Source organism: Vipera ursinii (genome assembly GCF_947247035.1).
Source record: "Vipera ursinii genome assembly, chromosome: 2".
Taxonomy (NCBI): Eukaryota; Metazoa; Chordata; class Lepidosauria; order Squamata; family Viperidae; genus Vipera; species Vipera ursinii.
In genome coordinates this window covers 59,674,810-59,696,299 of record NC_139513.1, presented here as the reverse complement: position 1 = coordinate 59,696,299, position 21,490 = coordinate 59,674,810, and the positions used below count along the sequence as shown (strand labels likewise).

Sequence of the window (21,490 nt, the reverse complement as noted above, 5' to 3'; positions counted from 1 at the left end):
TTTACCTGATTTTCTGCTTGGAGATATAAGACAAGAGGATCTGTCTTAGGAATGGTGACCCACACTTTACACCAAGTCTTTCCTTTCTCATGAAAAAGGAGGTAGCTACTGAATAGACTGTTTTCTGCTCCTAATATGCTTTGTTTCTGGTAAAAATAATAAAAATATATTTATATTCTCATGCTGGAGGCATTTACAATTCATTATATATACCAATACATTCTGATTTAAATATTGGTTCACATATAGCAAATGTGCACAGAAGAATGATTTACCAATGAATCAAACTTTAAATATACAGAAGTTTAGATAACTTTTTATATAATCTGAGTAAGATTATTGCTGCAAATTTATTGCTGCAAAATTTCACTTGTACAATAGAAACTGAGAACAATTATTAGCATGTGAGAAGTATTTTCAGGCTTAAAATAGCTTATGGGAGATTTAAAATTAATGAGAAATTGTAAATGGAGTGTAACACTGCTGGAGGAATAAATGAAAATTCCCAATTGTCATGGGAAAGGGGTTTATTTTTCCACACCAGTTTAGAATACTGGGAATGGTTGGAAGAAACGACAAAAAAGGTGGATGGACACAGTTACAATGGTCATGACTGCACCACTGAGAGACCAGGTTAGAAATAGATTGTCATGGAGAAAATTTATTTAGGTGATTGCTAGGAGCTGAATATAAATCGATAGCATGTAAGCAATCAATCAGTCAATCTATCATTCCAGCCATATAAGGATACTAACAAAATAGAGGATACAGTGGGAAAATATCCAGCTTCTGAGGACATTCTGTTACTGACAACAAGTAACTTTAGCAAAGAAATTACAATTTCACTCAAAACAACTGAACTAAAATTCATTAGGATATTTAACATACTTCTTACAGATTAAATAGAGACCAAGACTTTTTATGTGCTAGTATTAAAATAATCCTTATGCTAAGTACAATATGAAATAGCTCTCCCCTATACCCCAGTGTTGCTCTAAAAGATTGGGTTTTGTGTCATAATATACAAATTTTCATTTCAATATAAAAATCAATAATGATTAAGAACAATGGATATAAGAAGAGAAAGGAATAATGGAATTGTCTGAAATACACACACACACACAGAGAGAGAGAGAGAGAGAGAGAGAGAGAGAAAGAGAGAGAGAGAGAGTGAGAGAGAGAGAGAGAGAGAGAGAGAGAACAAAACCTTACCACCAAACTGTTTCAATAAATCAAAGATAGAACATAGGTACTTTTCTTGATGACTTAACAGCCAGCCAATCAACAACTAAAAAGCCACACATAATAGGGACCATATACCATGTTTCTCCGAAAATAAGACCAGGTCTTTTTTTTGCCTCCAAAACAGGCACCAGATCTTATTTTCAGGGGGTGTCTTTTATACTCAACAATGGCACCGACAGCCCTGCCCAGCCGGCCCACTTCTTCTGACCAAAGGAGCAGCTTCATTCTGCAGCTGCATTCTGGCCTGCATTTTGCAGTGAGGCCTTTCTGGAAGGTAGCATGTACCGAGCCTTGGATTCAATCCATAGCTCAGTTCTCGGCTATAGTGGCCTTCTGGAAAGGCCTATGACTGAAAAATGCTGGCCTGGCTGCAGAAGACTCCACAGAAGAAGGGGGCCGGCAAGGAGAGGCCTGGCTGCAAGGTAAGTGGGTACGGGGCACATGAGGCAGCTCCACCCCCACCCTAGCTTGATTTTTAAGTGTGTGCCTCGCCCCAAAACTAGGGCTTATTTTCAGGGTAGGCCTTACTTTCGGGAAAACAGTGTAAATACCACACACAGAATAGCCCAAAGCACACACACTGCTAGAGAGAAGTTCCTTGAGGGTGGGCTCCAGCAAGAGTCTGAAAGCTTGGAAGACAAAACCACTGGTCCCAGTGACCAACCCAGATTGGATCCTGCAATATTATTCTGAGACACGTATATTCGCCTTCATTTGCAACATTAACACATTTTACACCAAGTCTATATATATATATACACACACACACATAAAATACTACAACAAAAAAGGAACATTTTACATATTGTTTTTCCCCCCCAAAGACTCAAAAGTACTGGAAATAAGTATACCAAAACTTCTTTAAAAAAAAATTCTGAAAATAAAATTCAAATTAAAATCATGAATATTTATTAGTTATAACCTCACAGAATATAAATGAAAAGCGTGTCAAATTATTAAAATATGTGCTGAGAGCAGCAAGAATTAATTTAGCACAACATTGGAAAAAAGAAACCTTGCTATCAATAGAAGACTAAAAAATGGGGGGAAATTCAGCAAACTATATATAAATATATGACTATATATTCTTAACAAAAATCTAAGCAAGTTCAAGCAGAAATGGTTCCCTTATATATAATCAGAAAGCAAGACAAGCTAACTCACTCAGAATATGTTTTTTGAAGAAAAAGTGAAACTGCTTTAAAAATCATCAACCATCAAATGATCCAAAGAGAAATGTGTAATAATGTCCAAAATAAAGTATAAAAATATTCAGGTAGCAGTTAGAAGCTTGGGGGGGGGGTATGGTGGGAAGGAGAAGGCGAGAGAAAGAGAGGGGTGACTAGAATGCTTTTTCCTATTCTTTTCTTTTTTTCCTGTATGTTGTCTTTTAAAAACTTTTTATAATTGCATTTTTGTTTCAAGCCTTGCTCTAATATAAAGTTTATTTTATGCATATACACATATTCTTTTCCCTTGTCTTTATTTTGCTTTTTGTTGTTTTTTTCCAATTAATAAAATATAACTAGGAAACAAACAATGAAAACTGATTTTGTTGAGGCAATCAGCCAGTTTATAGTAAATTAAACATGATAAATATACCTCTGTGGTTATTTTTTTCCTTTGTTCTCCTGCACCTTCGGTCCCTGAGATGCACAGGTTTGCTGATGGCAGTTGAAAGCAATCCTTGCATACCCGATTTTGGCGACTATTATCAGCAAGTGTCTTAAATTCAGAACATTTAGCACAGATAACCTGGATTAAAAAATAACAACAGTATTAGGAAAAAGTATCCTGATAACAGCATTGATTTCTGTTCCTGAACACAATTAAACTGAATTGTAACACTAAGATTTTCAGTACCAATATCCAAGATATAGTTACCTCCTGCTTACTTCATTTACTATTAAGAAATAATATTAATATTAATATTAAGAAATAATAACACCTGATGTTATTTTCTCTACAAAAGCAAACATATATAGATTTTCCTTTTTATTCAATGTTTTACAGAACTATTTGGCTATTTTTGATATTTGTAAAAGGTTTTCTGGAAGCTTATTGTAATATAAATTTTAAAGAGACCATTTGTGAAAGGGTATTGATTGGTGCTTTGTAAATCTGACATTCAATCCCAATTTGAAATCTCTTCATTTCAATATATAAAACTGTCATGTTCTCCAATGCTGAAGAACCTACTCCGAATGACTATTAGCCTCAGGACTCAGGGAACAGCCAAGAATCTGAGGCTGACTTCGCCAGCAACCATCAGGAACAGCGTTGGGCAAATTACCTGGTGGAATTCTCAACTTTGAGTAGCCATCCAGCTTGAGAATTACCACAAATTTCAGAGGGCTGAGTAGTGATTTTTTATTGTATTCTTCAAAAACAATGGCAGCAATGATCTTAATTAAGCCATATCTGGCAACTGAACTTCATCAGAGTTATTGTTGGTTCTCTTGGAAATAACTGCTCCAACCTTGGATCCATTCTCTTGAGTATCTGGGTGCCATGTGCCACTTGAAGCTCAGCAATTTCACCTTGGACCCTTCAGTGACACTTGAGCTACTTCTGTGTCTCGACTATGTTCCTACCTACTGGTTCTACTTTGGTCTCTCTCAGAATCTTCCTCTTTGTAAGCAGCGCTAGTACATGCATGCACATTCATGCACCAATGGTCTGTAAACCATTACCTATAAGCAGGGCTTTTTTTCCTCAGAACGGAGTTCCGGCACCTTTTTTGGATGGAACCTTGTAGGGTAGGCAAGGCGGGTTGTATGACATGTGTGAGTTCCGGCACCTTTTTCTTTTACAAAAAAAGCACTGCCTATAAGTACTTGAAAATCAAGGTAAGCCACTTGATCAGCTCTGTCTGCTTGCTCAGCCAGGGGGTAGGATAGACAGAGAAAACTATTAGGAGCCCTAATTTACGTAATTCTTTCCAAACTGAACTTGTCCTATTAAATATAACAGTATTATTTACTGAACATTTTCAGGATCAATATAGCAGTTGCCAATAGCAACTTCTTTTATTTGAAGACACAAATAACAAGAGGGAACAATGTGATAAACTGCACATAAAAGTACTTACATCCATTAACAAGTGGCTAATTAGCAAGGGTTTTTAAATAATTTATATATATATATATATATATATATATATATATATATATATATATATATATATATATATATATATATATATATATATATATATATATATATGTTTTCTGAGGTTTTCGCGGGTGCCTGTATGTGGATCCTTGGTTTTTCGGGTTTTTCCCCGCGTAGAATTAAAGGTGTAGGCGCAACGTTTCGATGGAATCCCATCCATCATCATCAGGCTTCTGTTTCCTTCTTCTGGGAGAAGCATGTGGCTGTTTGTTCCTCTTTTTTTTTTTTAAACTGCCAGAGGGGGTGTGTTCTGTGGAGGTGTGCTCTGATTGGGTAGGGGACCAAGTGTGTTCTGATTGGGTGGGAGTGTGTTTTGAATGGTGGGGGTGTTCTGATTGGGTGGGGGTGTGTTCTGAGTGGATGGGCTGGTCTCAGCTGCCAGCTCCAGACCTGAGCTGGTGAGTTGTGCTGCTTTTGTTCGGCTTCGTGTTTGTGGTGGTGCCATGTTTTTATAGTGGGTGTCAGTTTGCTTATTGTGTGGTTTGGAGGGGTTTAAAGTGGCTGATGTTGCAGCTGTAGTTAGGTTTCTGTTTTGTGGTTGTGTGTCTTTATCGTTGTGGGTTCGGATTTGCTTTTTGAATGGTTGTGTGGTGGTGATGTCATGTGATGTTATCATGAGTTTGGGTCTGGTATCATTCTTGGTGGTTGGGCTTCGTCTGTCAATCAAGGCGGGTTTCCAAATGGCTGGTAGACGAGAGGTATCATCTCGTTTATTCATGCTGTGGGGGCGTTTTTCTATCTCAATGGCTTCTCTGATTATTCTGTTGTTAAAATGTTCAATTTTGGCAATAGTTTTGGTTTTTTTAAAATCAATTTCATGTCCCGTGGCTTCAAAGTGTTGGACCAGGGATGAAGTTTGTTCTCCCTTTCTGAGTGAGTTTTTGTGCTCTTCAATGCGTGCACTTATTCTTCTGTTGGTCTGTCCGATGTATGTGGTGGGGCAGGTGGTGCATGGGATTTCGTATACTCCTTGGTTTTCTAACCCAATTATGTCCTTGGGGTTTCTTAGGATGGTGGATATTTTTCTGTCTGTGTAGAATGCTGTTTTGATGTTGTGTTTTTGGAGGACCTTGCTGATTCTGTCTGTGGTCCCTTTTAAGTATGGGAGGAGGGCTTTGCCATTTTCTTGTTCTCTGTCTTGGGTTTTTGTGGGTGTCTCTCTTCGGATTAAGTTGGTAATCGTATTTCTTTGGAATCCATTGGCTGTTAGTACATTAGTGAGAGTGTGTAGTTCGGTTTTTAGGTGTTGTTCGTCAGCTAGGTGTTTTGTTCTGGAGATGAGTGTCTTGGCTACGGAGTTGATCTGTGCTGGGTGGTGGTGTGAGAGTGCGTTCAGATAGCGGTTTGTGTGTGTTTTTTTATGGTAGATAGTGTGTCCTAGGGAGCCGTTGGATGATGTCTTAGTCTACAAGAAATCCAACGGCTCCCTAGGACACACTATCTACCATAAAAAAACACACACAAACCGCTATCTGAACGCACTCTCACACCACCACCCAGCACAGATCAACTCCGTAGCCAAGACACTCATCTCCAGAACAAAACACCTAGCTGACGAACAACACCTAAAAACCGAACTACACACTCTCACTAATGTACTAACAGCCAATGGATTCCAAAGAAATACGATTACCAACTTAATCCGAAGAGAGACACCCACAAAAACCCAAGACAGAGAACAAGAAAATGGCAAAGCCCTCCTCCCATACTTAAAAGGGACCACAGACAGAATCAGCAAGGTCCTCCAAAAACACAACATCAAAACAGCATTCTACACAGACAGAAAAATATCCACCATCCTAAGAAACCCCAAGGACATAATTGGGTTAGAAAACCAAGGAGTATACGAAATCCCATGCACCACCTGCCCCACCACATACATCGGACAGACCAACAGAAGAATAAGTGCACGCATTGAAGAGCACAAAAACTCACTCAGAAAGGGAGAACAAACTTCATCCCTGGTCCAACACTTTGAAGCCACGGGACATGAAATTGATTTTAAAAAAACCAAAACTATTGCCAAAATTGAACATTTTAACAACAGAATAATCAGAGAAGCCATTGAGATAGAAAAACGCCCCCACAGCATGAATAAACGAGATGATACCTCTCGTCTACCAGCCATTTGGAAACCCGCCTTGATTGACAGACGAAGCCCAACCACCAAGAATGATACCAGACCCAAACTCATGATAACATCACATGACATCACCACCACACAACCATTCAAAAAGCAAATCCGAACCCACAACGATAAAGACACACAACCACAAAACAGAAACCTAACTACAGCTGCAACATCAGCCACTTTAAACCCCTCCAAACCACACAATAAGCAAACTGACACCCACTATAAAAACATGGCACCACCACAAACACGAAGCCGAACAAAAGCAGCACAACTCACCAGCTCAGGTCTGGAGCTGGCAGCTGAGACCAGCCCATCCACTCAGAACACACCCCCACCCAATCAGAACACCCCCACCATTCAAAACACACTCCCACCCAATCAGAACACACTTGGTCCCCTACCCAATCAGAGCACACCTCCACAGAACACACCCCCTCTGGCAGTTTAAAAAAAAAAAGAGGAACAAACAGCCACATGCTTCTCCCAGAAGAAGGAAACAGAAGCCTGATGATGATGGATGGGATTCCATCGAAACGTTGCGCCTACACCTTTAATTCTACGCGGGGAAAAACCCGAAAAACCAAGGATCCATATATATATATATATAATATATATATATATATATATATATATATATATATATATATATATATATATATATATATATATATATATATATATATATATCAAATAGAATAAAAAGCACAGTAAGGAACAGGAAGTTCCTCAGATTGATATTTTTGTAGTCAATGTTTAGCTCTATTGTTGCAATTTATTGAATCATACCTTCTGACATTACAGGATATTTGATGACTGAAACCTCAATAAAATGTTTAACAGCCCTCATGCAAAACAAAACAAACAAACCAAAGCCTCTCTATTTGAAAATAATAGCAAGTGTTTGAAGTTAGGATATACTGTATGTATTCAATATTCAAGCAAAGAGTGGGAAAAATTTGTGCAAAAATAATTGAATAATTTAAAATGTATAATGCATTAAATATATTAGACTTTGATAGCACTTTTATGTTTCCTATTTAATCCTATTTCATATTTAAAGAAGGAAAGGGAAGCCTTTCTAAATAGTTTTCTTAGTAATATCCAGCATGGAATTAATTCTTTGAAACAAATGACAATCAGAATTCTGCCAAACACCATCCCAGGTGCACTTAACAAATTAACTCTCATGTAGCTTTTTGAGTTCATTTTCATTGTTTCCCTTTGCACAGGGGAACAATAACAATCCAGTCATAAGCCATAGATGCAGTCTTCATGCACATGAAACAAGTTGCACAGCCAATCCCAAAAGCCATAGTATTTTACTCTTTTAAGATATACTATAAATTATACCAAACAAAAATAAAAATGTTAATGGAAATTAACAAGTTGCATTTTTAAAAGTTCACAAAATTAATTAGAAGGGAAAAAAACAAAGCATGTAAATAATTGAGCATTATACAAAATAAGGATTAATTCATTGCCAGTGATAAATACACTGACGAGTTAAACCATGTCTAACTGGAAATGGTAAAACGTAATTTTTTATGGTTTCATATTTTTATGAATTCATATTTAAATGTAAATCATGTAAAAATGTAAAAGGAATGAATGAAAGTGTCACTGATTTTAATTTGCTACTTGAAATATATATTTAAGATGTGTGAATTCCAAAACAAGAATTATACAATATAGATAGAGGAGATATAAACACTGACATATTTTCTTCTGGTGGGTGAGAGCACATGCATATTTATTGAGCCCCTCATCAATCTATTTATATACCTATGCCAGTGATGGCGAACCTTTTAGAGACCAAGTGCCCAAACTGCAACCCAAAACCACTTATTTATCGCTGGGTGCCAGGTGGGCGTGGCCCACTTGGTGGGTGTGGCTGTGGTGGTCATGGAAGATTGGGTGGGTGTGGCCAAGGTGGGTGTGGTCACCTCAATGTTGCTCGTGGGGATGGACACCTGTGGGGGGTGGGCAGGGTTGGGGGAGCTCCAGGAGGTTTCTGGCAGGTAGGGCAGTAAGCAGGAGACTCATCCTGTGGGATGAGGCGAGGCAGGGTAGGGGTGCCATTGCCATGGGGCAAGGCAAGGGCTGGGACAGCTGCTGCCTGACACCATCAGTCCCTGCACACAGAGGCCAGCGAGCACATGGGGGCCAACAGTGTCCGTCAGTAGCCACAGCCTTCCAGCCCCTCGACAGGCGTACTCTGGGGCTCCGCAGCCCATCGCCAGCAGTTCAAAGAAGCCACCTCTCAGATGGATGCTCAGTCGTGCCTGGGAAAAGGAGAGCATGTGAGGCCAGGAGGGACAGGATGTGGGGGAGAGAAACCAGCTGTGCTGGGATGCATTCAGCCATGTGGGATCTCAGCGAATTAGCAGGCGGCTGGTTGAAGAGGGACAGTTGCCACCTCCGGGGGCATGGCACCACCACTGGCCTATGCTATAGAAAAAAATATTTAAAGTTAATATATTTGTAATAAATAATAGTATTTATTTTCTTAGCAGAATCTTGGAAGACAAAATACACCCTATTTCAAAAGAATGTCATGACACATGTTTTTAAACTGCACATGCTATGCATGATCAAAATTAAATAATGAGTTTTTTATTCTAATACTCACTGCCCCACACTGTTTGCAGTGGTGTCGTCTTTTTGTAATGGAATTAAAGCTTTCACTGCAACTTTTGCAAGCTTGTTTCTCTTTATCTCTTTTTGATTTTGAAGATTTTCTGCAGCACTCAGGCTGGAATGAAAAATGAAATTTAGAAAGATCACTACAAATCAGTAAAATGCAGCTCAAGTCCTATCATATTATTTAATATCACTAAGGTATATATTTAAACTATGCAAAAAATAAAAGTGCAATAAAGTTACCAAGATCCAAAGTTTGTTAGACTGATCATCTTGAAAATAAAACATTAAATAAATTCTGACAGAGGATGGAGTTTCTAAAGCACACCTAGTAACAATTTCAGATTTTCTGTAAAGTCTATTTACATATTGTCAGTCTCTCTCTATCCTTCCTAATATATAATCCACTTCACCTTTCAGAATCTAGATCTCATGCCGTAGAAAAAATGATGCAGAAAAATTGGGACAACTCGTGGAAGTCTTCAACACCTTTGGTTTTCTTTATACAAGGATTCTTAAATTACTGTGGGACTGCCTAGATAGCATAGACACTTAAGAGAAGCACAAAGGTTATTCTGAATCTTTAGTATTCCATAAGATCCACCACAGTAAATAGTTTTCCTGAATTAAAGCTTGTCATATTCATATATATATATATTGAAAATCTCTGCTTCATGGGCAATGAACAATGATCCAGTGTTGGAGAAGCAGGCAGACTTGACTGGACAATCAGCCCAACAGAGATCTGGATAGTACATCAGCCTCAACTCCAGGACAGAGGTAGAGATGGCTGTAAGTATTCTGTGAAAATCCTATTATGACCACGTGTATTGTTGTACAAACATCCTTGTCCCACTTACTGCTCAGCTAGCAGACAACACCTGCTAGGGGGAAGCAAGAGAAAAATATACGTGCTGTCTTTTCAGGGATAATTTTGGACATTGTCATAAGTGAAAAGGTCATCTCCATGTTTTCTCTGCTTGCAAGAACAGCAGGTTTTATAATGGTGGATACAAACTCAAATCATTTCTTGGGTATGCCACTAAATTGGAACTTCTAATGGGAAAGATATTAAATATCATTAAATACATAAAAAATTAACTGCATTTAATTACATGTTAATTACATGTACGATTATGTGAAATTAAGCTTGCTTCTTGTCCTGTTTGTCTTGTCATTGCCCACTTTGAATCCCCTTGTCTCTTAAACAAAGCTTACAACTTGAAAAAAAGAAAATAAAGCTATTCCAAATGGCTGATGAAATTACAGGAAAATATAATTAAGTCTCATATATTTGACTCTGGCATCAGCAAGTATTGTGGGCCCAACTGACAATAGGTGGGAAACATGCGGAAGAGGCCTTCATCCTGCAGTGGATAGACAATGGCTAAAATGATGATGATGATGATGATGATGATGATGATGATGATGATGATATTTGAGTCTAAAAACTGTTTCAGGCTTTTGAACATATTGGGAGTTTTCATTTTAGATATAAGTCAACACATTCAGCACAAATACTTCAAAGAATAGAGGGCTATTTCCCACTAAGGCAAGGACAGGCTGCAAATTTAAAAGCAGCAGCAGTAATAACAACAACTTCTATTGCTTTGGAATTAAAAAATAAAAAAAAACTTATCGAGGATCGTATAATCCCATCTATTTTTTCCCCCCTGAACTTTACCACTTTCGTTTTCCGAACTAATTGTGATCATATCTCAATGTGCAAAGTATTTTTCTTTTAGCATACTGAACAGTATGAAGAAAGTAGCTTCTGGTCTGCTAACTATTATCACCACCAAGTGGCAGAGTTCATCTTTGCTGTACTGGTTAATTATCTCTTATCAAGCACAAGATCAAGCAAAAGGCAAATTACTGCATTCACATCAATATGTGAAAATAGGATGTTTCAATTTAACATTGTACCCCTCCTGTGCATTTTAAAGAGCACTAATTTTAACAGGATTGTATTTGGCCGTACATAGTCTATTCAAATAACATCATTATTAAATAACTGACACAAGTGACATTCTAAAGAGAAACACTGATAAAACTGCCATAGATACAGAAGGCTGATGACTAACTGACAATTCTTAAGTAATCTGTAATTAAAGCAACTAATTCCCTTTCAATGAGTGGCAGAAGGGTGGGATTTAGACGGAAAAAAAGGCAGACATTTCTTTAGCCCCAGGGAATAAAATGCACAAAGCCACTGTAAAAGTACATTTTCCTGACTGGGCCGGGATTGAACCCAGTACTCAAAATGTCCTGAGAGAATTGGAACCAATAAGAGAAAGTGGGGTGCAAAAATGCAGTAGATGCACGAGGGAGCTTTTTTTTCTCTCTTTTCTTTTCTTTTAGTGTTTTTCCTCTATTTGCACAGTGTCACCTTGCTTCCATTCTCCCATGTCCTTCTGTCTTGTTTAAAAGCTAATGATTTTATGGAGCTCTGTCTCAAGTAACTTGATGTACACAAATAGATTATTTTCTCAAATCTTATTTTGTTCCCTTTATTAAAATAAAATAAAAACTTTTGTTGGTTTTATTGTGAGATGATAAAAAAAAAATCCAGTGTTGGTTCTATACTACCACTAGGCTCCTTAGAACTGCTTGAGTTTGGTAATTTTGATAAAAAGGAGAATCTGGAGCCACTTATTTAAAAGCTTAGTCTTTGGAAAGGGGGGTTTCCAGTATGGCCCATCTAACTTTCGGGTGAGAGAGGGACATCTCTCCTTTCAAGGAGAAGTGAAGGCAGCATAACTTCCTGCCTCGCTGGACTTCATAGCGGCACTAAGATACCTCAGAATTCTGCAGATGGGGTGGGCATGTGCAAAAATTTGGAAGGATCAGGCAAGTTTATGCATGTGTTTGCAATAGACAGCATGCTGCTTCTCCATTATAAACTTAGCAAGTTAAGGTTGACTCAGCCTTCCATCCTTCCGAGGTAGGTAAAATGAGGACCCAGATTGTTGGGGGAAATTAAGCTGACTTTGTAATAATGCCGCTGGGGTGTGTGTGAAAGTCCTAATAAGCAGGCATATACATAGAATGAAGGCTACTGCTAAGCTTGTAAGCCGCCCTGAGTCTTTGGAGAAGGGCGGGATATAAATGGAATAAAAATAAAAATAAAAAATATCTGTTTGGCTCAAATAACTCAGGATATTTATACTTCTTTTTACCTTTGGCCACATCTGAAAATCAGTAACCTATTTTGTATCTATCTGCCATTCCTAGCACAAATGAGCCTAAGTAGCTGAGATCAGGCATAAATTGAATGAATAGACAGCTGCCAACCAACAACTTCTGAGTGGTTAGAAAAAATGGGCTTTCTCCTACAGTTCAAGCCAAGGTTTCTTACAGTAGAGCCAGAGGAAATCAGTAACTTCTTTTAGCCACATATTCATTTAATTGATATGAATAAATATAATTTAATAATCATTTATTAAAATCATTATTAAAATGATAAAAACATATGAAGAATAGTTGCAGGAAGGACTACGGGTGTCATGATAGCAGTGTTCCAATATCTCAGGGGCTGCCACAAAGAAGAGGGAGTCAAGCTATTCGCCACATTACCTGAGGGCAGGACAAGAAGCAACAGATGGAAACTAATCAAGGAGAGAAGCAACCTAGAACTAAGGAAAAATTTCCTTATCAGTTATCAGTGGGATGATTTGCCTCCGGAAGTTGTGGGTGCTCCAACACTGGAGCCTTTTAAAAGAAGCCATTTGTCTGAAATGGCATAGGGTCTTCTGCTTGAGCAGAGGGTTGGACTAAAAGACCTCCAAGGTCCCTTCCAACCTGTTATTCTGTTATATGTGGGATAAATTATAAGCATGGCAGCAATAATTATTAGTGAAATTCAAGATGCGCATGTTTTTGGCTTAAAGGTTGGCCTTGAGCAGCAAATTAAAAGTTATCTTTCCAAGTGGACAGAACAATATCAAAAGTGGGCCTGAGGGATTTACAGTGGAAAGATAGGTTTTTCAGGGGGAAACAGATGGCTGCATCCATTTGGTCCATAACCTCTCCATAATATTTTAAAATGCCAAATTAAAAAGGCTGAATTTTTGACCTAACCTTTTCTAGAGAGGTTTTGGGCAATTCATGTCCATAGGTATGTGGCCTATGTAATCACGAATGAAGAGAACACTCCTGTATGTAACACTCCTGACCTAAATAATGTCTGAAGAATAAATGGAGTAGAAAATACTTTAAATATTGAAATATGATGGAATTCCCTCCCTTGAGGCAGAAGTCTCCACTCCAGTAGTTTCCTGCTGACTGCTCATGTTTTTTTCCACAGTGCGTAAATTTTATTTGCAGGTGTCATAGATAGTCCTTGACCTGAGGCCACAATTTTCACTGCTAAGCAAGTGGTTATTAAATGAGTTGTGTCTAATTTTATAACTTTTTTTTGCCATGGTTGTTGAATGAATCACTGCAGTTGTTAAATGAATCACACAGTCATTAAGTGAATCTGCTTCCCCCACTTTGTCAGAAGCCAACTGTGAAATTCACAAATAGTAATTACGTGAGCCCAGGATGCTGCATCTATTATAAATGCAGGCCAGTTGCCAAGCACCCAAATTTTGAACCCTTGACTATGATGTTGTGGGAATGCTACAAAGGTCGTTAAGAGTGAGGACCAAGTTATATGTCACCTTTTTTCAGGGCCACTGTAACTTCCAACAGTTGCTAACAAAACGCTTGTAAGTTGAGGACTGGTTGAATCTGCTCTCTTTGTTTGCTTTGGTTAAATAAAGGTATTAGTTATATTTTTATTTTCTTTTAAATGATTCAAATGCAAGAGGAATGAGTATGCCTTAGAAGAGTGAAATGCATATCTTTATCAAAATAATAAACAAATTCGGGTTTACCTTATAGGGGGTTGTGGTAAACCCACTGTAATCCAGGGGGGTAGGGAATATGTCTGATTGGCCCTCTGATGCTGGTATTATCTATATTTGTTATTGCTCAGCTGGGGAGGGAAGATATCCTCTTAAGCATCCCTCTCTCCCTGAGGAAGGGTTGCCAGAGAATTGTGGATGAAGCAGTTCCAGAGACTATTTTTATGACACAGCAGTGCTTGTTCACCACAAAGGCCAAAAATATTATTCTAAGTTGAGCTATCTTCACCCCAGGCAGCCCAACATCTTCAGCCGGACCCGATTGTAGGATGGACATTCTTCTATCTCCAGGAAACGCCTCTTTTCTTTTCTGGCGGCACCTGCTACAACATTCATGTGCAAATATAAAGGGAAGGGTGCATTTTCCTCTCTAGTAGCACTGTCTATTTATATGTAGATTTACACAGACTTAAGAAGCCGATCAGTCACCAGGCGGAAACACAACTGATTAAATAGCAACAATTTCTATTATCACATGGCAACCCTAATTATAAGGAAGACTGGTACAGCTGAATTAGGCAGAGCAGTTGAGCCTAGAGTTAAATGGAGATTTTCATGTGAAAAATACTGTCTGGAATCTGAGCAACTGACAATTTGAAGCAGTCTATGAGGCCTCTTTCATATAGTATGTATATTGCTATGGTTGATAGGATTTGCTTGAATGTGCAGCAAGCTGCACTTAAAGAAAGTACAGGAAATTAGGGCTTATAGGTTTCATAAACCAGATATATGTTAACGCTTTGTATTAGAAAAGATAAAGCATAACCTTTACACGGCAAAAATGCTTTTGTAAGGAAAATGGAAGGGGAAAATATGACATGCAAACCAGTTTCTGTTTCCTCCACATGCACAAATGCACACACGTGCACTCACACACAGAGAGCCCCATTAAACAAAGCATTCTGACATCTGCTTTAATGAGGCATCGGTTTCACAACTGCTTACCCCTGTAGATGCGCTGCTGCTACTGTCTGTTCCTGGCATGGATTCCATGGAACTGGTGCTCACTATCTGATAAGAGAAAGCCAAAAACAAACCAAAACAAATCAGTCCTGATATTAGATTTAAAGGTTTTAAGAAATTCTAAATAAAACATCCAAAATGTTATATACTTTATAATATTTATAATAATGCAAACTTTTTAATGTTATATACATTAAATGTCTACTTTGAATAAATAAAATATTCTAAATATTTTATTTATTTGAAATAAACATTGAAAGTATATAAGATTTTTTTTGAATAAAAATGTTTGGTCTAGTGCAGGGGTCCCCAACCTTGGCAACTTTAAGACTTGTGGACTTCAACTCCCAGAATTCCTCAGCCAGCAAAGCTGGGAGTTGGAGACCCCTGGTCTAGTGGTTAAGGTACCAGGCTAGAAAGCAGGAGACTGTGAGTTCTAGTCCCACCTTAGCCATGAAAGCCAGCTGGGTGATTCTGGGCCAGTCACTCTCTCTCAGCCCAACCCACCTCACAGGGTTGTATGGTAGGGAAAGTGGGAGGTGGATAGTGTGTTCGATATGTTCGCTGCCTTCAGTTATTTGTAAAATAAGAATACAAATAAAACAAAGAAATAAAAGAATCCTTCACGAGTCAGCCCAATAACCCCTTGTGTTGGCTCAAGTACTTTGGGAAAGATAAGAACTACTGTGTCAGTACTTTCTAGTATTATCCTGACATTTGCAATTGACCTAGAATGAACATCTGGCACTATCAGGACCATACAACAGTGTGCTAGAAAGGTATTCGAGGATGCCTAACATTTGTATGAATGGTTGATATGAAAATACGTGAAAGGCATTTTAGCTACTATAGAATTTTGTGGCTTTTCACATTTATTTATTGAGAAAAATGATTCAAAGCTACATATGTGGGCGTGACCGAAGTATGTCAACCCTTGCTTTCCGTAACTATTGGGCAGCAATAAGTGCAACTAAATAAATGAACAATGTTTTTTGACTCCTTTGCTTAACTGGGTGCTCTTTATTTAGTTTTAGAATTTGTATGGAGAACGGATTACATAGGTCATACTTATGCAGAAATGTTGAAAATTCAAAAGAGTTCACAAACGTCTAGGCATCATTGTATGCATAAATTAACAATAACCTAGAATAAGTTCAGATCATTATATCACCAGAGATCTATACGTGTCTCCCCTGATATTTCAAAAGTCTTTGAAAACTTAGTTGTTTGTCCAGGGTTGTATTCCCCAATACCCCAAATATTTCCAAGTACTTTGGTTAGAGTATTTGTTAAACTCCTAACAGGTTTTCTTTGGTATGTTAAAGATGTGTACTTTACTTCTGTTTTATTGTGATTTACTTTTTAAAGTGTAGTTTGTCTAAAGTCATTTAGAATCAGGCAACTGCTAAATCAAAGCAATTAATTAAACAAAACCTAATTTAAAATTCCCATTTCTTACATTTTAGCTTTTTATTTCTGCCCTGCAGGTGAAATCCAGACCTGTCAAAAGATCCCACTGAATATATCTGAACAGGTATCATACAATATATCTTAAATGCTTTGATTACTTACTGATGAATCTGGGAAATGCTCATCTTCTTGAGAAAAAGAGTTATTAAAAGCCCTAAATGTTTCACTATTCTGTTTATGTTTTTCAATTGTTGCTTGGATGACCTGTGATAGTTTCAAAGAAAATAAGTAAAAACAATTATCAGCAAAGTCCTAGACCAAACAAAACATACAATATTTTTCTTAAATTATCATTAATAGATGTCAATTGTTTAACAAGTTTACTTTTTCAAGTCAAAAAATTGCACATTAAAATTATTCAGAAAACAGAGTGTCTTGCAGATAATGGCTAAGAATTTTTGCTAATTGAATACAAGGTTTATCTGAATTGTTTAATGGAAAGAATGAGACAGATAATGGATCTTGAAGAAAGCAGCAGATGAGATTATAACTCAGAAACTGTTTCCATTTTAAAAACTTAAGTTGCATTACTGAAATAGAGTATATACCAGGCTGCCAGTGAAAATATAGTGCAAAATATGATTTCATGAATTTTAACCCAAACCAAGTATTGTGAATGCATCTTGCCTGCTCTGAAAAAAAAACCCAATGGTTTTTGACCTATTCTAAATTTTCAGACTGTGGACTTCAGTTGAGATGGAATGTCTAACAGATTCTGGCAAGGTGAAGCTCAAAATAGGGGGGAGCATGAAAAAGGAAAAAAATACTGCCTTAATTATAATCTAATCTAATCTAATCCAATCTAATCTAATCTAAGTGTATAAATGGGATAAATAATATAATGAAATATATTTTTTAATATGAAATGTTTGAGGTTTATTTATTTTATTTATTTTTCATATGTTTGAATCACCCATCTCCATCACAGGTCTCTCTTATATTATTATAATGTCATGTCATGTCACATTATGTCCCGGCAGCTCATGTCACATCATATCATTCCACTAGTTGTTAGCTGGGGACCCACCCCAATCCATGCCATTGCAGGCTTGTCCCTTCCCAGCCCTTAGACTCAGTTAGGCAAGGGACAGCCTCTAGCTCCTCCCACCCGCCTATTCCATACCCCCAAAAAAATCTTTGCCCTTTTGGCCACCCTGTACCTATCCTTGCAGTGTGGCAGGTAGTCCCAGAACTGCATTGAAAGTAGCTCTGGGGCTACTTTCCACGCTGTGGTTTAGGGACTCCTTGGCGTACCACGGCTCTAGGGCTGCAAGAACCTAAGCGATAGTGCAGTGTGAACCCGCAGCCATCCTTGGAAGCTATAACTGCCTGAGCTGCTCACTGCAAAAGCACAGTGCCCTGGGAAGATCCAGCTGCTCCAGCAGCAGAGAGCAAAGTAAGAGAAAACCTTGATAAAATAGATATTACCTGAATCCAATCTTTCTTTTCATCTTCTGTCCTATAAAATTAGAACAAAGGGTTTGCCTTTTTATAGTACCAATTCTTTGATAACCGGAGTTAAAGAATTTAATATATGGAATTGTTTTAATGTCTGAAAGGGATAAACTAGGGAACAAAACTCCACATCTTGTTAGACAGCCAGCTAAACTAAAGTCTCAGTTTTTTTTCTTCTCCTGTACCATGAAACAAAGAATTCCAGAGGCTTTCTGTCCCACTGTGCTTTTTCACTCAGAAATAATGCTGCCCTCCAGGTAGCCTCCACCTTAAGAGTGCTCTATGCACACCATACTGTCACCTCTTTAGGTTTCTTCTACTCATCATCTTTTCCAATGAGCCAAACAAACCTGCTCCATGGGAGGCCAGCCTTCAAGGCTGAAGCCTTTAGAAGTTTAACTAGTTGCTTCACTGGATCTTTGTCTTGTTGAAATTGCAAAAGTTGAACAAAAAAGGCTCAAGATAGACCCGCTATTTCAAAGGGCTCCCTTGAAGCATCTTCGTGGCACTTTCCAATAGGAAAAGTAAGGGGTGTGTAAGGAAATCTCTCCTGTGCTTCCTTCTCCTTCCTCTCTCATGAACGTATATGAAAGTTGGGAGGCAAAGCCATGCCCCTGAGAGTTGAAGCCTCAAATATTTCTTATTCCTTGTAGTAGGATCTCCTCAGGAGCTGCACATTTTCATTGAGAAGGATTTAATCCTGACTCAATACTATTCTCCACTTGAACAGCACTCATTCTTTGCTGGGATTAAACAAAAGATTATGACAGTTAATTGTCTAAGCAATTATAATATAGACAGGATGCATCAACTTTTTTCCTTGTAATATTTGCTAAACATTACATTAGAAGTTTAGGATGGGAAAGGTCCCATTCAAAATAAATAAATATATTTAGGGGAAGAAAAATAATCTGTACCTGGCTTGTAGCTCCAAGGATCTTTTCTTTCCTGTTATTGAAAAAGTATGGGTCACATTTTGCTTGACAATTTCCTGGACCTAGGAAACCAAACCAACATTTTGGCATCTTTTAGTATTTAATTCTAATCATGATCAGACAAACCAATGTATTTCTCTCAATAGGAGAAGTTCATTCAGAAATGAATTCCTTATTAAAAATAAAACAGTAACTATCTTAAACAAGACTAGAAAATGCATACGTCAGAAATTAAAATCAGAAGAATCAGATACAAACCTGCAATCCTGCAATATCAATTTTTTCACGAACACTGAATTTCTGACCTATCAACCTCAGTTTTGGAACACAGTATAACACCATGCTGTTAAACTGCAAATAACCAAAAAGGTATTTGTTATGAAGTTATTCTTTACATAATTCTTTCATAAGAATACATATATGTATGCAATAGTGGCGAATATCTGTAGCTTGGGTGTATTTGTATGTATATATGTATTTATAACCAAATTCTTTCTTATATATCTTTTCATGAATCATAAAATATTGCTTTAGTAAACAGATATTGTACACTTTTGATACTTATTAGAAGATTCTAGATTGTAGAATTGGGAGATTTAGATGTACTACAATGATGTACTTTTAGGGGATTTTTACCTTCAATGGAATCATGCCCTTCCTTACTACCAAAAACAATCTGTGCACATTCCCTTTAGGGCATGTTATGCACATGTACTGAGTTATTGTTTTATCTTTTATTTATTGTATTTCTATTTCACTATTCTCTAGGACAGGGATGTCAAACTGCCTGCTCGCGGGCCGGATGCGTCACACGTAAGCTGTGTCCATCCCAGCTCCTGCAAGGGGAAAAAAGTCACGATACGTAATGACACGTCATATGATGCAGCAAGTTTGGCACCCCTGCTCTAGGATTTCAAGGCCCCTATACAAGGGTCTCCCTAATTTGTTTTGATAATTACAGCAGTCCTACTAGATACGGTGATCAGCACAGAGTCAGTGAGCACCATGTTTGAATGGGGACATGAATGTGACCTAAACTGCAACCCTACACTAAACTGCTCCTTAAAAGTATCTCCAGGTAACTTCTTAGAAGAATTCATTTAATGTAACAGCAGATAACTGTGCCAACACTGTTCTGTTCTATCTTTATCCATAAGGGAAATTTGATATATTTAGGATAACAAACTCCAGAATTACTCATTATGCTTCCTTACCTCTCACTGACATCTGTTATTTAAATGTTCTCTTTATTGTATTTAATAATCTAAATTTAAATTTTATATTATTGTGAACACATATATAACCTCACAATAGAGGATTCAGGGACAATAAAGTCTATTGCTGCAACATATATAATACTACAAAAATTGCACATGAAAAGAGTTTTTAGATATAAAAATAAGTAAAGCCTTGCAGATTATTTGCAAGTTTCTAATTTCTAATCTGTTTTGTGCTAAAGTTGCAGAAGGATTTATTTTGCCTATAAATGCACACCAAATGCACAGTTTATATTATGGCAATAAATTAGAAAGGTAATAATGTGGACTGAAGTTGTTTAACAAATAGCATCCTGTTTTATCTAACACAGAATTTTGGCTGATTCCTGGTTTGTTTTTGTCCCCTTTTCAAGATTCTTGACAATTGATCAAAGGTAAGGTAAACACAACTAAGAAGACACAACTGTTCAGACCAAACTTTTCCTAAATAACATTGTTCTCTCTGTCCCTAGTAGCAGTATTCACATTCAAACACGGAAAAAAAAACCCCAATACACTAGCAAAAGCCCTAACAATTTACTTACACACAGAGACACACAAAATCCCTCACTAAGATTAAAGGGGAAAAAGCCCAACATCAACTATTTCTAAAATGTTTGGAATACTCTTTGAATGTAGTAACACCAAATGGACTGATCATAAAAGAATGAAAGCCATCTAAGAGGGGTAAGAATACTGTTTAAAAGCTACTGATAGTTTGCCGAGTATGGGAGTGTGTGCCAAGGATTGATTAATCTAGTCAAAGGAGCTTATGTGGGCAGGGTGTAAGGGTTTTATATTAAAGAAACCAAGTAACTCACCAGAAATAAATACCTATCCTGTGCTGTGCCATTCTTGGCTGACAGTTTTTGAATATGACCCTCTTTAATCAATTCATTGGCAGGATTAACAATGTCTTCTTCTCCACCAAGGCGTTCATATACTTCTAACAACTTGTGCATCTTTTCCTACAAGAATAAAAAAAACCCACTAATTTTGGTATCTCTAGTATTTACTAATTTATTATAAATGCTACAAGAGAAGGTAATTCCATCATTTAATAAAACAATATGTTAGGCATTAAATAATTATTGTCAACCTTAATTTTACACTCTTGTACAAAATAAGTCATCAGAACAGTTTTTCTAATAACAGAAAAACTTCACACACAATCATAGCAGTGGGGACTTGTTTACACACACATTTTCTTTTGATGTCACACCATCACTAAAAAGTCCGCAATTAAACCTACATGCCTTGCAAAGAACTAAAACGTGTATGCCCATCTGCAGTAGTGAAATGCCTGCA

At 37.5% G+C, this 21,490-nt stretch overlaps 1 protein-coding gene across 1 annotated transcript in view; it reads right to left on the bottom strand.

Moving 5' to 3' along the window:
- The window catches only part of FGD3 (FYVE, RhoGEF and PH domain containing 3), a gene marked incomplete at its 5' end in the record, with an annotated part of 44,871 nt that overhangs the window by 2,427 nt on the left and 20,954 nt on the right, over positions 1–21,490 (bottom strand). The window contains 9 exons of the mRNA XM_083353351.1: positions 6–146; positions 2,848–3,000; positions 9,183–9,305; positions 15,049–15,114; positions 16,639–16,740; positions 17,965–17,995; positions 18,909–18,988; positions 19,185–19,277; positions 21,004–21,150. Coding sequence (XP_083209477.1) covers positions 6–146; positions 2,848–3,000; positions 9,183–9,305; positions 15,049–15,114; positions 16,639–16,740; positions 17,965–17,995; positions 18,909–18,988; positions 19,185–19,277; positions 21,004–21,150 — 936 coding nt within the window. The remainder of the gene's footprint in view (positions 1–5; positions 147–2,847; positions 3,001–9,182; positions 9,306–15,048; positions 15,115–16,638; positions 16,741–17,964; positions 17,996–18,908; positions 18,989–19,184; positions 19,278–21,003; positions 21,151–21,490) is intronic.